Below are 16,678 nucleotides of genomic sequence, written 5' to 3'. Positions count from 1 at the left end.
AAGCTCTGTCATATGGTCACTCCATGCTAAAAGCTGAGGCATGTGGCCACTTCATGTCTAAAGCACCATGTTCTTGTTCGGAGCCTTTGACAGCGATGCCTTTTTACTCAATGATAAATGATATTTACAGAAAGTTGAGTATACAACTGATTGCATCTATTTTGGAAAACAATGTAAAGAAAGAACATGTGTTACCCCAGTATGGCTAGGTTTACTTAGAGAGTAGATTTGTCTGGTCGATTTGTCACTGTGCATATGACGTCACTGAAGGACTTCAATGGTGCCACCGTCCATTCCTCCAAATATTTTGACTATTATGCCCACTCACATGAGTGGCAACATCGGATACCCTGGTAAACTCATCATCGTGCTTCACTACAGTGGCAGGGAAAAACCTGTGCATGAGTCAATGCTGCAATGCGTTATACTGATGAAGGGCATCGGATACTCTGGTAAGATCATTAGCGTGCACAACGGCAGGCAAAAACCTGTGCATGAATCAATGCTGCAGTGAGATGAGGTGATGGGTCACTGTAGTTCAATAATTGACGTACTGCGAGATTGTGGTGGACTATATGCACTGAATCATATTCATCCTTGGGTTATCTTTATGCCGGTGCAGTCTATGGAATAGATTTTTCAGTGCTACCCCTAATAGGCTGGTGCAGTCTAGCCAATAGGCTTTTCAGTGCTACGACATATGTCCACTACCACCGGGACGTCTTGTATATAAACACAACCCAATTGATTCTCTACTCACACATCTCTTGACCTCGAATTGAATCAAGAGAATAACGTATCCTCATCCTCTCGATAGCCCCATTGATCCACCACCTCCACACCCCCATTCAGACGTCTATGGTAGAGATTTCTACGAAAACCACAATGCTCTTCCTTGCTCGTTTTGGCCACCATGTCAATATGGAGATGATGTTGTAGTCCAAGTTTATGAGCATTTTGGTGATGGAGGACGTCGATTTTTTCATTGTCCACATTTCAGAGTACGAAAAAATAATACTCACCTTCTTTCCTGTTTTCTCAACACCATTTACTTATCTCATCTATAATTTTTTCCAGACGGATGATTGTAGGTTCATGTACTAGATTGACCCGCGCATAAAACCACACATTCAAAAACATATCCGTCACCTTCACGTCATCATCGAGGAACTACATGAACAATTGCGCCAAGAGAGAGCTAGAAACATCAGAAGAAGTTGTATCCCACCTCGCATGGTGGGTTGGAGGAACAATTGGGAGTAATATCAATGTGTTCTTGTAGTAGGTAGGATTTAATTTCGTATTTGACGTGTACTGTTTTTCATTCCCTAGACATGTAAGGTGAAGGGCTGGTATACCACAAGGGGTATCGTATATGCCATCGTATGTTCGGTCGACATGTTTTTCATGACACTATTATGAAATGGTCGTTGTACGAGTCTATGGTCCGAATAAAATCACAAAACAAAAACACAATACATAAAAGATATTATGACAGTAACAATAACATAACGTGTTCTTCGTACTCACGTAGTGTTATTCGTACCTCAAGAGAACACGCCTGGTCCCTGTACACCATCCCTCCATTCAACGACGGAGAAGCAGGCCAACATTTCATCGCGCCAGCCCACGCCCATGTCCCTAGCCCCAACAGTGATACCCACGCAAGGTATGCCCATCAAGAGCGAGACGCCCTTGAGCGTGGGCACCATCTCGCTGCACGGGAGGTGGAACGTGTGCGTCTCAGAACGTCACCTGTCAACAAGGGCCTCGATGAGGGCCCTGTCATAGCTGAACCGCATCACCGCCTTTGAGACCCCCGTCAACGCATCTACCTCCACCAGTTGGCACAGCGGAAGTAGGTTAGCAGCACGCAACCTGCAAACATAATACAGTTAGCGACGAATAACGACAAAAATCGGTATGAAACGTTAAATTCGAAGTGGACAAACCTTGGGATTCAGCGCTCGTCAATCCTCATGAGCTCATCTTGCACACGAGGTCGTAGTAATGGGAGCTCCTCAGCCTGCACTACGATGCGGTACAAATGGTGCCTAACGTCGAGCTCAGGGTCAAGCAACTCCGGGTGCGCCATACCTGCATGTTCACAAGTTATTTACATTTGTATATACAAAACAAACATAGAGTAAGAGGTGTCGACCGCTCTAGACCTGATCTAAACTGGTCTTTATTTATGAGAACTGAACAAGCAAATGTCCAACATATAACATGACATAATAGATTGTTCAAATTATACATAAATATGTGAATAAATCACAACCTAACATGTTACAACCTTGCACATAGTGACAACCTCAGTACTAAAATAGTAAAGTACAATGTTGTGCACATGAATATCCATCACACCCCGAATTACAAAATTAATCTATCTAAATGAGCCGAGGAAGCCGATGACCCTGAGGACGTCTCCCATCTGCACCAGACCCGGAAGGACCTGCTTCCGTGGGGTTCACACTTAGGACACCAATAGTGCATTTCTTGTAAGTGTGTCCTGTTCTGTTGCACTTGTTGCACAATTTCACGCAACGTCCAGCTTCTGCTTCATTCATGTCATTACGGAGCCTCGTAGTCCTATACAGTCCCTTCTTCTACTTCATCTTGTCGGGATCAGGGATGAACACACAATCAGACCCAGGTTCCTTCGTGAAAGAACCATAAATCCTGAAATCGTAGACCTCATGGTTTCAGGTGTCGAACAAAGCTTCCTTTTTGAAGTAGTCAGAGATGCACCTCCGAGTTCTCATACCCGTCACAGCACACTCAGCAATCATATGGGAGCATAGCTTTTGCAGTAGCATCGGCTTGTAGCAGGTGCAAACCTACATGTCATCAAAGATGGTACACTCATGGATAACTCTCTCACGCTTGCCCCCTCTCGTTCCTTTGTCCCTGCATAGAATTGCGTATTTGTGCTGTGCAGTTCCCATGATCTTCACCATGTGCATCATTCCCTTCTCTGTCTTGTCTTCCATGTACTTAGTCATCTTCATCCCATAAATCATACTAGCATTATTCAGCACCATTTGCGCTACTGCATAACGGTCCCTGAAATACATGCATGTCCCTTGAAGTATGAACTCTACAATCCCCGCCAACGGCAACCCTCTCACACCATTCATCACCCAGTTGTAAACATCTGCTAAATTTGTAGTCATAATGCCGTACCTAGCCCAATTTGTGTCTTAGAGAAGAGCCTACTTCTCCTTCGGCTCATTCTCAATCTACTCGCTAAATGACCTAGTAGATGATCCGGTCCTTCGCGTGATGCCAGCTTCATTATCCTTTGGCAGGAACACAAGAGGTACTAGTTCGTCCTCCAGCCCCCTCACGGGCCTCCCTGCACACTCCTATTTTTTCTTCTTCGTCATCTCATCCAGTATCTTCCAAAGAGCATCAAATTTCCGATGCTGGTTTTGAACGCACAACCAATTGAACATGTTCATGAGGTTCTTACTCTTGAATTGGCGGAAGAAGTTTGCATCCAAATGCCTCATGCACCACATACTCTGCAAATCTAGCCACACAGGTACAATCAAGCCATCGTCTGTTCCATTTTGCAAATCCAGAATTGCCTTAAGCATCCTAGCATGCCAGTCATGTATAATGCACACGTTCGGCCGAGCACAAACAATTATCATCCTTACACAGTACAAGAACTAATACAAACTGTTGTTGTTCTCACCCTCCACAAATGCGAAGGTCAACGGTAGAACTTGATTGTTCCCATCGACCCTAATAGCAATTAGGATCTGTCCTATGAACTTGCCGGTAAAGAAAGTGTCATCGATGCATAAGATAGGCCAATAATGCTTGAAAGCTTCGATACATGCCCATATTACGAAGAAACATCACTTCAGGACGTACTTACCAGGTTTGAACATCAATAGGTACTTATCAATGTCGTAATATGTCCCTGAGTTCCTTCGAGCAATGGTCTACAGCAAATATGTCAGATTCTCATATGACGCTTTGTAGGTCTCGAACCTCATTTCGATTACCTTCCTCTTTGCCCTCTATGTCTTATTGTAGCTAATAGTGTACTTGTGCTCCTCCTTAATTTGTCTGATTATGAACTATGGTTCGTAGTTCAAGTTATTTATAATCTGGGTGTACATCACATTGACGACAAAGGATGATGTTATGTTCATGTGGTTGGGCTAAAGTTCGTCCATCATGCAAGTGTGCTCGACAACAATCGACACCTCCCAATAGTCAACCCACTTCCCCTTGTAGCCGTGCACCCGCCACGGGTAACCCTCATTTGTGCACTTGACATCATATTCCTTCTTGTTTGACTTGACAACATAAAACTGCCGTTGAAGCGATGTCTCCTATTGAGTCACAGCATCCTTTATAGCCTAATTGGTAGGATACCTAGCATCTTGGGTCACCCTATTCTGCGTATACTCTCAGGTCACTTAATTTCCCTCATTCATCACAAAATTATTGAAGTTGGGATTGTTCCAGTCCGTGGGAACTGGAGCATCGTCCTCACCATCTGAGTTATCATACTCAGGGTAATCGTTAGCCTCATGATCATCCCGCTCTATCTATTTTAGAAAAGTGATTCTTTCCTCCTCGTTTGTCTCACCGGTCAATTCATTCGAATAATCGATTAATGTGCACCATTCGGATCGACATCCTCTTCGTACTCTTCTTCAACACCCTCCTCCTCCTCGTACCCCTCACCCTGTATCTCTCCAACTATCTTCTTATTCTTTTATTATACAAGTAATATAAGAAACCAATCTCTATACACAACATACTACAAATACCTCTTTCAAACTTGGCGGGGAGGCGGCTTAGACAGCAGTCGGCGGTGATGGGCGGCGAGGGTCGGCCAGCACCGGAATGGGCCTGCGGCACGGGTGATGGCCGACAGGGTCCGAGCAGAGGGATGGCTGGCTGCTTTTGGTTGCGTTTAGGTTTTGATTAATTAGATCCATCGGGTGTATCAAATCAACAACAGGATGTGTTTGCTTTACGCGAGAATTTCTAGGCTTTCTTTTTTCATACAACTATAGTGGAAGAGAGGAAGGGCCATTTTCTTTTATTATTAAATAGATAAAGGAGCTAAATAACTCATACGAATTAATCAGGATGAAGGGAGTACGCTGGTGCCGATCCTGAGTTACCAGTGCCTCCTACACTGTTTGAAGTTTGTATTAATTATTTGGTACCTTAACGACTTCAAAAGGGAAAAGTCACCATTACAAAGTTGTAGATATTATTATTGAAAGCAACAATTTTTATATAAAGATTGTCTTTATATGACACCGTATAAAAATGTCATGATTTTTTTAAGTTTGTTAACATGACAAGAGTGTACCCGCCACATATCATCCGTGCTGATAGGCAGCTCCGGCATGCACCAGTGTGGCACATACTATCACACCATTGCATGTGGTGTGACAGTGTGTTTTTTGCCACGCCACGGGGCCTGGTGTGGTCAAAGAAGTTAGTTCTTGAAATTATAGTTTGAAATGGATTAATAATAAAAGGTTAGATTAGAAAATAAAAAATTCTCACCTTTGCTAGCGATAATTTTACAACTTTGAAATGCTCATGCCACTTTTTGTGTACCTTCATTTATATACATATGATAGTTATACATTCCATAATAAATTTGTTTTTTGGATTAAATAAATCAGAAAATTGCTTAGCAATAATAGTCTGTCATAGAACAGGAGTGAGGACACACATGCCTCTTAGGATGTTTGTGGCAAATCTTGTTTGGACTGTCGGGGTCAGGCTTTTTTTTTCACGAGATGGGCCAGGAAAGGGGGCAACCGGTGCCACCGAGGCTGGCGGCCTGAGAGCGGGCACGAAGAGCGCACACACACACCCCCGCGCACACACACACGCACACACGCTCAGTCCCGCTCCCAGTGCGCACGCGAGGGTTCGTGGGCGAGCAGTCGGGAGAAGAACCATCATCGATAATTTCGTTGTAGGGTTCCCCGATGCAAAACAGACCAGCGTGCTCTGCCACGATCCACACGATGGTTATGAGCTCACCACCCCGACTGAGCTGCTTGGCATGGGACTCCCTGCTGCATTGGATGCCCGCATAGAGCAGCTTATCCACCCACACATCGAAGATGAGTTCCACTAAATCCTTCACTTTCATTGAGTCCACTTGTTGTAGCGCAATGGCAAGTCGAGTTGCTTCCGAGATAAGACGTCTATTAGGGTCCGAATCTGGGTCCCCGGACTCCTCTTTGTTGCACAGGATCTCAGCAAACTTCTTCTTTCTTGATGCACAACAGGAACTATTTTCCTTACCCTTAACCCATTCCTCTTCCAATACTTGGCAGGTAACCTCGTACAGCCTGCGGAGGGCACAGTCTGGCAGCATGTGTGGGCGTGCAGCAAGGAGGAACATCAGGTACTCTGACACCGCCTCGATTGCCTTGACATGGTTCCGCTGCATCGTCGATGCATTTGCACCCCTGATGAGTTGGTGGTTGCCGGACCAGAGGTAAATGGTGGTTGCGATGTGCCATAAGAGGATGTCTTCCTGGAATTCGCGGCCGAAGGAAGGCAGCTTGAGGCCGCCGAATTTCTTCTTGCATCTCTTGACCGCCTCTTGGCCCCAGAGCGCCCTGATGTCCTTCCTGGGGTAGGCAGTGGCATTCCCATCAGTTGTGTCGGACAGTCTTCGCTTTATCCGTTCGAACAGCAACTCCTTCACATCTTGCGGAATCTCAGATAAATACTTCCAGAAGCGGCATTCGTTCCATGTGTCCTCCTGTCCCACCTTGGTCGCCAGCCAGCTGCATAGACTCGCTGTACAACCAGGAGCACGGGTGCACTCGTACAGCAAGTCGTACCGCCCAATGGCGCCCGACCACATCCTGTAGCTGCTTGGATCCTTGCCAAGAAGCCGCCACGGATGCAGAGACACAGCGATGTGGCGGAACCAGCACCACCAGCCACCGCACAGAACCTTATGGTGAAGCCAAACCCTTGGCCTAGCAGTCAGGAATGCGTACGCCCAGGTCGACCCCAGGGCCGTCACCAGCCAGACCACATCCAGCATGAATGCAGCGACAAGCAAGATGTAAGTGATGATAACGTCAACTGGCTCCACAGAAACCTTTGGGTAGAGCCAGAACAGGAAGGCGGCGGTGGCGGTGGCGAGCGGCGAGATGAGGCGGAGCAGGTAGCCTCCCCAGGTGTGGACCTTGGCTGCTTTGGTGTATAGGACGTCGTATATGAGGGAGGCCTCCAACTCGACCACCTTGCACATGTCCTTCCATCCCAAGGACAGGATCTTCCGGCTGACCTCAAGGTTGTGTTTCTCGTCGGAGGAATCAGCCATGGTGCGCCTGCCGCAATATAGGAACATGATCTGAGCACACAGCAGTGCGTGTTCGTTGTCAAGCTCCTGTTCCCCTATGCTAAACAAGACCGCAGGGGACGGATGCTTCTTGTTACTTGAGCCCCGGATCTTGCCAAAGTCGCCTCCCAAAAGCGCGAGCGCCTTCTCGAAGAATCTGGGAATACCGACGGTGATCATGATGATGGTTGCCGCGCGCAGGAGCCAGCTGTCGCCAAGGTATATGTTGGTGTAGACGACATACAAGGCACCCAGGACCTGGGAGACGGTCCCGAACACTTTGCGCAAGGAGAGCTTGTCGTCTTCGAGGGAGTAGGCGCCGATGTTGTCCGGGCCACCCATATGCAGCAGGAGGAACGGCGTCCAGAACGCAACCAGCAGCTGCTCGCGCTCGACCGCCGCTTTGTCGCCGGTGGTGTCGATCGAGAGGTTGCTGAGGGCGTAGGTTCCGGCAATGTCCACGATCTGGTACGCCACCCACAGGACGAGCCTCCAGCCGGGACACCAATTGCGCCGACGGCTCCCGGCGAGGAGGGCGAGGACGACATGGGCGACCAGGCTTGAACTGGCCGCAACCCGGATCGCCCATTCGTGCCAGAAATCCACCGCCCGAGTGAACCACGTTTCCGTCATTTGCCGCCGCCGACGGACCGACGCAAAAATAAAGTTTTCAGACTACACACAGATTTGACTTCTTAATGAAAGGAAACAAGTGGTCAGAACCGACCGAGAAAAAGGATAGTTACTGGCAGCTTGGCTAATCGATGATGGTAGCTTGGTATGCGTTCGTTTTGAACGAACTGGACCCAAGTGAATTCGCTAGCTCATGCCCCAGTCGCGCTTGCTTGATCGAGTAGCACAAGCTTCCAGTACTATATATATAGAGCTTCATGGCATATGGTCATCACTCATTACTGTACTGTATATTTCTTGGTTCAGGCTACACTGCTTGTACCAACTACCAATCAACATATAGATCTAGTATTTCATACAGCACTGTAGTGTACTGCACTGCCCTGCACCGCCTCATCTCGCCAGCGCAGTGGTTGCTTTGCTAAAGCTGAGATCCACCCACCAGGAAAATAAATAAACTACGGTTATCTCAGGCACAAATAAAAAAGGAATGACACTCTCGTCAATCATTCGTCTCACAACAGAAGCAAGCACTACATTTGTGCACAGAGGGAGTATAAAGATACTTGTATATAATAACAATATTAAAGGGGTGGATAAAACCCCCAGCCTTAAGAGAGCTTAAATGTTGCTGCTGACTGGGATCGAACTCAAAACCTCACAGGAGGCCCCCAGCCTTAAGAAAGCTTAAATGTTGGTGCTGACTGGGATCGAACTCAAAGACCTCACAGGAGGCAACCACTCAAACTTGCCTCCCATAGGCCATAACCAGCCCGGCCACACAAACCTCACGGGAGCCTGAGAGATACTTGTATATACCTCTGAATTCTGCTTCTATCAGTCTATTGCGAACGTGATTGCACTACGACAGTTTCCGTCTTCATCACTTTTGCTTTAGCATGTACCATTCCTTCGTCCCAATTTCAACGGTGGTCATTGACCCTTTTGAAGAAAATAGAGTAAATTTTATAAACCTATCACTTTTTTTTAAGACCCACCAATACTTCGAACTTCCGTCTCATAAATCCACCAATTTTGCGTTTTCGGAGGCACTGTTCACCGGTACTGTTTACAGAGCAAAGTGGTCCGGTTTCTTCAGAAATTGATGTTCTTCTGTTTCTCAAAAAATCCTAAAAAATTTTATACGCATTTCATAATTCATATGCAACTCATTTTAATTAGATTCATCCAAAAATTCTGTGTAGAATTTAATTTAAAATTCTCAAGAAATGCTACTTTTATAACTACTAATAATTGTTAGGGCCTCAAATAAAATCCAAAAAATCTGAAAAAAATCACTAATATTATTTTTATATGATAGAATAATTTTAAAATTATTTATAGCCCTAGATTATATGATGAAATAGTAAGTTCTTTTGTAATGCTTTATTTATATGCAATAATTTTAAAAATGCATATAAATAGAGCATTACAAATGAACTCACTTTTTCACCATATAACATAGGACTAAAAACAATTTTAGAAATTATTCCTTCACATAAGAAAAATATTAGTGAATTGTTCTAGATTTTTGGGATTTTGTTTGAGGCCCTAACAATTGTTAGTAGTTATAAAAGTAGTCTTTTTTAAGAATTTTAGATTAAATTATACACGGGATTTTTAGATGAATCTAATTAAAATGAGCTGCACATGGATTATAAAACACATATAAAAAGTTTTAGAATTTTTAAAGAAATAGAAGATCACCAATTTTTTAAGAAACCGAAGACCACTTTACCCTATGAACAATACCAGTGAACAGTGCCGAAATGCAAAATTGGTGGGTCTGTGAGATGACAGGTCGAAGTATTGGTGTGTCTATGAAATGAGAAAAAATTGGTGAGTTTGTGACTATTAGAAAAAAAATTGATGGATTTGTGAAATTTACTTAAAAAAATATATAACAACTATTGTTGGGTTCAGTCCAACATCGATCGATCGGCAATACAATGTGGGGGAGCAAAGTTTGATCTATGTATCCGTCCGGGGCTATGTATGTACTAGAACGAGTGTGAGATTATTTCCTGCTAACTAATGTAGCGATTCAGGTTTTAATAATCCATCGGTAAAAAGTGTTTCTAGTAAAGGTATTAACAATGAAAAGGGACTCATAAAGCTTCCAACTAGCACGCATTTAGTACTCCTGGCTTGCGACGTGCGATCTACCTTCAGCCGTCGCAGGTTTGGACTTTAGCAATGATTGAGTTGTTCTGATTGGTTGAAGCATTTTTTTTATTGAGTTTAATATACATAACGACACGCTGGAGTCACGAGGCCGACAGTAGATGTCCGGACATACTCACGCTCTGGTGGTCGAGTTTGGAATCGTTGGTGAGGAGTACGAGATTCTTATCGAATCTAACAGAGTGACCCGTCTCCCTCTCTCCCCCACCCCTGTTTGCTGTCTTTTTGTCTACCTAATTTGTGGCAGCTAACTTTTACATTTCTTCTCTATGTGTAGGTGGTTACCTTGATTTTAGCGATGTAACTTTCAACACGTGGGCCCATTCAGCTCAGTTGCTCCGGCACATGTACATAGCTCGGATGCCAAACATCATCTAAGATTATACCTAACGGATTTCCTTCCCGATCCAGTATTTCTTCACGAAAGGATTTTTGTTTTCTTCAGCACTCCAACGGTTTCGTTCACGGTTCTCTTCACGAAAGGATTCTCAAGATCATTCTCTCTAAGATGAGATTCTCTCTCCTTTCGCTTTACGAAGGCCTTCGAAGTGAAGCTGTTGGAGATGAGAGAAAATAAAAAGAATGAGAACAGGAAAGAGAATCAGGAAGGGAACGAAATGAAGGGAAAATGGTTGATGATGGTCTAAGGTGTGTTTGGTTGCTCGTATGAGTTTTTATAAAACTGCAACGTATATTCTGGATGAGTATAAACATGTTGAGCGGATGCAGTAATTCTGAAAAGAAGAGTATTTGATTGTCTGTATGGGCGGAAGCAATGACCCTGCGCCTACGGATGCAATGACTATGTGAAAGTGTTTGGTTGTCTGTATGGGCGGATGCAATGAACTTGCACCTAAGATTAACGAGTAGGCCCGTTACAACATTGTAGCAGATGCAATGCATCCACCAGGTCAGGTTCCATAGAAAAGCTTGATCCGGGCGTATCCACCGGATCAAGCTCCAATCGTATAATTACATCCGTGAATGCAAGAAGGAACAGTACATACATGCAACCAAACGATATTCTCTGCGGGAGTATACGCATGGGCAGAACCAGAATGCCTCTGATACGGATAACTAAACACACCCTTATTGAATTGGAATCCTCGGTGACAGACTGATCAGAGAGTTGTATGGAATGTGCAGTAGGCACAGCCGAGTGATGTGGAGGCAGAAACAAGAAATGCTAACCAATTGAGGTAACCGAGAACCGTATGAAATATGTAGTGGGTAGACCTACAAGCAGACAGATCTGAACCACAAAAATCTAACCAAGTGAGCACTTGGACAAGCTTAAGGTATGGATAATTGGCGACCCAGTGTCATTTGGCACAGTCTCGCAGGTTGTGCTTAGAGTAGGTGCTTACCAAAAAAATAAAGGTTTATTTTTGCCACGTCTTATAAGATTGGTGCTTATAGGAAGGATGGAGTGCTTAAGTTTGCTTCATGTTAAGGTGTGTAACAAGGCAGTTAGACCTATTTAAGCACCTGTTTGCATTGAATAGAAGAGTTTTTACACAGGTGCTTAATGATATATTAACATTCTATCTTGTTAACCACTTGTGTCAAAGCACCTTGTATTGTACATGTCTCGTTGGTCCTTAGTGGTGACTATTAACCTTGCGCTACATGCTTTCAAAAGCATACTAAACCCATCGAAATGCCCAAAGAAGAAGGAAAAGAGAGACGGGAAGAAAAGCTATAAGAAGCACATGCCGAAGAAGTCGAAGGCCATTGTACCGGTAAAGAAGTTCACGAACATTGAACAAGCGTGGACTAGTGCCCACACGAAATTCCAATATGGGAAATCCTTTATGATGACAGATGACTTAACAAGGGTGGGACAAGCATGTGTCGATCTGCATAGTTACTACATGCAGATTTCTAGAGACACCAAGGGTCAATCTATAGTTGTACAATACAAACGATGTCACTTCTTAACTGAAGACGGCTTATTCCTTGTGGGTTTCAATGATTTATATGATCTCTTGAACCTTGATGTTATGGACGTATCATTATTACGGATCTTCACATTGTAAGTCCCTTAAAACTGAACATTCATTAATCAATACCACTAAATCTTGAATCTAACTATATTCTTATTTGTAGACACTTAATCAAAGAAACAAGAAGAAGGAGCCCATCGGATTTCTTGACCCTGAGGTCATTTCAATCTCGATCATCGAAGCGCATCGTGACTACGTTGTGGACTATGTGGCCAGGACAATGCAACACTATTCCAAAATAAACTACTTGTTGGGCGCCCACAACACTGGTGGTCGTTAGATCTTACTGGTCATTTGCCTCAAGTGGAACTTGGTGTGGTACATCGACTCAGCAAGACCAAAAGGCAAACCTCGAGAGCTTGATTACAACGCTGTAAAAAGACTCCTTGACGTGTAAGTTCTGCCTAACTTCGTTTACAGATTTAACTTTTCTAACATTCAAAGGTTCCCTAATCGATCGCTCTTTATGCAGGGCTTTTGACAAGTACCTTCAAGCTGATCTTGACTACAACGCGAAAGACGACCGCAGACTGACACACAAGACCGGGTTTGCAGTAAATACTACCAAATAGATTATCAAATGCTCTCTGTTGCTGTTTTTTTCCTTTTGATCTAACAGTTAATTTTTTTTTCCGCAGTGCTACCAACAACCACAGAGCAACGCCTGCAGATTCTATATTGCGTGGAACAGGCTTCTCACGATCCGAGCAAAGGATATCAAATCCTTCGATGTAAGTTCAATACATGATTATTCATAACTAATTTCAGTAATTAGTTTAATTCTATGATAATATGACATTGGTTACGCGTCAAATTATGCAGGATTATGAAGCTTATTTTTTTGACGACGGTGTACTCCCGGGGATTCGACAATGGATCGCCGAGTTCATAATGTCTGAAGTCATCAACCCACATAACGAGTTCCACTGTAGAAACCCTGAGTTGTGAGGTATTATGTAATCTGAAGTGATTATAACTTTATAACTTGTGATTCTGTGATAAATTGATTGGAACTTTGTAACCTTTGCGATTCTGTGATGAAGTGGGTTCTTATATAAATGTGTTTGTCGATATGGATATGGATACATTACTGTTATTTGCAGGGAGAAGATGGCTGCTAAATCCTGACTATGCTTCAGGATGCAGCCAAAAAATATGAGAAACCTACTGGGTAACCTACACATAAGGGACGGGTAACGAGGTTACCCGTCACTTATGTCTTTCTCCCCAGCACATGGGAGACGCACGTCAATGACGGATCATGGTTATCACCCGTCACCTCTGACCTTATAAGTGACGGGTCGTAACCCGTCACTAATGACGACTCATCAGTGACATGTTCGGAATACCGGTTGCGGGACCCATCATCTATGACGGTTATCACCTGTCATCATGACCTTTTTTTCACGTAATAGGGGTTACCGGCCCCACGGTTAATCTAAGAAACAGATTATGTCACAGTGCCCCTCAATCCTTTCGTACACTTCATTTGGACCAACCTGGCGCCGCCATACAAGCACTTTCTCTGGTTAGTTCACCATGACCATCTACCTGCCAGTGCAAGGCTACATCTTCGCGGGATTGCGAACTCTCCTTGCTGTGTTCTCCTGCGGAGAAGTGGAAGATCAAAGACACATCCTCTGCACCTGCCCCCGTGCCCTTGCGGTCTGGTCACTGGGCAGCAGGCAGGACGTCGGTGACCTCCCCTCTGTTCAAGATGCCTAGATTCAGTGTCAGGCCAGTTCACGGCCTCCCCCAGCAACCTTGCTTCGACACCATCCTCTCGAACATCTGGAAGGCCCAGAACGTGAAGGTCTTTCGCGATGAGATTGTGGCGGCCATCCGAGTAGGGTTCGCAAATTCGATGAAAACCAGTCGAAAACCGCAAAATTCGGTCAATTTGGTGCGGTCCGGTTTTGTAATGTGACTGAAATTCGTATTTGAATTCAAAAAATTCAAATCGGATTTTTAAAAAAAATAAAAAATTCTATAAAAAAACTAGAGACAATTCTAAGAGTATCTGTGAAAAAAGTTTTCAAAAAAAAAAATTGTTTGCATCAGGAAATATGTGCTCAAACATTGATGGATTAAAACAAGACGAAAAAATTAAAAAGGCCGAAATGGGCTGAATGCACAGTACAAACGGCCTGTTTCAGCACAGCTGGATGCGGTGAGTGATAAAATTTGTAATGAATTTTATTGTTGTCATATTTCTTTCTTTTTTACACAGAAATTGGTTTCATGATTTTTTAATTAGCAAAATGATTCCAAACCATACATATCGAATCATACAAAATAGAAATGGAATTTTGACATTCGTCGAATAGAAAAGGATTTACAATGGAATGACAATTTGTGTATGATATATGCGTGGAGTAGATGGTAGAGATTAAACAAAATAGAGGAAATGTCATGCCATATTGGTTTCTATTTTTCAGAATTTTTTGTGATTTTTTATGATTTTGTTGTTTTTCTTGAACTTTACTAAAATTCAACAAATGCTCTCGGTAAATTGAGCAATTCGAACGGTTTTTGACTAATTTGATCTAAATGCGGTCAATGCGGAAAATGCGATTGGTTTTCGGTTGAATTTGATGGGCTTTCGCTCGGTCGATTATGCCGTTTTTTGCCGCGGTCAAACCAGACCAAGTGAATTTGGCCGAATTCTCACTAAATTTTTGAATTTTGTGAAATCGCTAATCTCCATATTTCGGTTGTAAACGAATTTTTAAACCTGGTCGAGCTTGGAATCATTTGTGAGCGGAGTGCGAGATTATCGAATGTAACAGAGTGACCTGTCTCCCCCACCCCTGTTTGCTGTCTTTTAGTCTACCTAATTTGTGGCAGCTAACTTTTACATTTCTTCTATGTGTAGGTGGTTACCTTAATTTTAGCGATGTAACTTTCAACACGTGGGCCCACTCAGCTCAGTTGCTGAGGCACATCGTACATAGCTCAGATGTCAAACAATCGTATAAGGTGTGTTTAGTTGTCCGTATAAATTGTTGTGAGCTGCAGTGTATATTCTGGATAAGTAGAAGTAGGTTGAACGGATGTAGTAATTTTAAAAAGAAAAGTGTTTGGTTGTATGTATGGATTGAAACAATGATCCTGCACTTACGGATACAATAATTATGCAGTTGCGGATACAATGATCATATGAAAGTGTTTGGTTGTCTGTATAGACGAATGCAATGATCTTGCACTTGAGACTAACGAGTGGACTCGTTGCAGCACCGTAGCAGATGCAATACATCCACCGGGCCAGGCTCCATAGAAAAACTCAATCCGGGCATATCTACTAGGCCAGGCTCCAATCGTATAATTGCATCCGCGGATGCAGTGAGGAACAATATATGTAGGCAACCAAACGACATTCTCTGTGGGAGTATATACATGGGCAGAACCAGAATACCCATGATATGAGCAACCAAACACACTCTTATTGAATTGGAATCCTCGGTGACAGACAGATCAGAGAGTTGTATGGAATATGCAGTAGGCACAGCCGAGTGATGTGGAAGCTGAAACAAGAAATGCTAACCAATTGAGGTAACTGAGAACCGTATGAAATATGTAGTGGGTAGACCTACAAGCAGACAGATCTGAACCACAAAAATCTAACCAAGTGAGCATTTGGACAAGCTTAAGGTATGGATAATTGGCGACCCAGTGTCATTTGGCGCAGTCTCCCTTTCGGCTGTGTTTAGAGTAGGTGTTTATAAAAAAAGGGTTTATTTTTGCCACGTCTTATAAGTGGGTGCTTAAGTTTGCTTCATGTGCTTAATGTGTGTAACATGGCAGTTAGACCTATTTAACCACCTGTTTGCATTGAATAGAAGAGTTTTTACACAGGTGCTTAATGATATATTAACATTCTATTTTGTTAACCACTTGTGTCAAAGCACCTTGTATTGTACATGTCCTCGTTACTCCTTAGTGGTGACTATTAGCCTCGCGCTACATGCTTTCAAAAGCGTACTAAACCCATCGAAACGCTTGGTAATCATTACACAGGACACCTTTCCGAGTTCCAACTTCCAAACCTATAGCTTGGTTTGCTTGCCTCTGCTTCCAGTCTGACCTATCAATCAAAGAAATATTCTAGATACAGGGTGCGAGCTGGACTGCCTCCAAGTCTCCGACGATTGCCCGACCTACCGGTATGTATCTTCAAGCTCGTTCTCACCACTTATTTCTTTTAATTAAGTCGAATTTGTACATGTAGATATGTGTAGGTCTCAGGGCATGAACGTCTATTTGATGTCGTGTAGCCTCTCGATTTGTGTGTAGGTAGGAGGTTGATCGCCAACAATGGCTTCATGGCTTACTCAGACAGCCCAGTTCTGGAACGAGTGGGGGCTCCGGATCGCGGTCTATTTTTTTTTAATACGCAGGAGAACTGCGTATCTTTATATTAAGAGCAGGAAAGAAACACAGGTTCTTACACAGCGATCATGAAAGGTCCAAGAAAAGAGCTAGTAACTAAAAG

General features: G+C 43.6%; 1 protein-coding gene across 1 annotated transcript; it reads right to left on the bottom strand.

Annotated features, from left to right (window-relative positions):
- Positions 1-5,782: 5,782 nt before the first annotated feature.
- LOC133886527 (uncharacterized) lies at positions 5,783-8,192 on the bottom strand. Its single transcript, XM_062326202.1, has one exon. The coding sequence runs from the start codon at positions 7,994-7,996 to the stop codon at positions 5,783-5,785; it is 2,214 nt and encodes a 737-aa protein (XP_062182186.1). The 5' UTR covers positions 7,997-8,192.
- Between the last annotated feature and the right edge of the window lie 8,486 nt (positions 8,193-16,678).

The sequence above is a fragment of the Phragmites australis genome, chromosome 12 (genome assembly GCF_958298935.1).
Source record: "Phragmites australis chromosome 12, lpPhrAust1.1, whole genome shotgun sequence".
In the NCBI taxonomy this organism is placed as follows: Eukaryota; Viridiplantae; Streptophyta; class Magnoliopsida; order Poales; family Poaceae; genus Phragmites; species Phragmites australis.
Note: the sequence above shows the minus strand (reverse complement) of the source record. Positions and strands in the feature narration are given on the sequence as shown.

Coding starts and splice junctions, on each gene's coding strand:
- LOC133886527 (XM_062326202.1), bottom strand. CDS start 7,996: ATGACGGAAACGTGGTTCACTCGGGCGGTGGATTTCTGGCACGAATGG.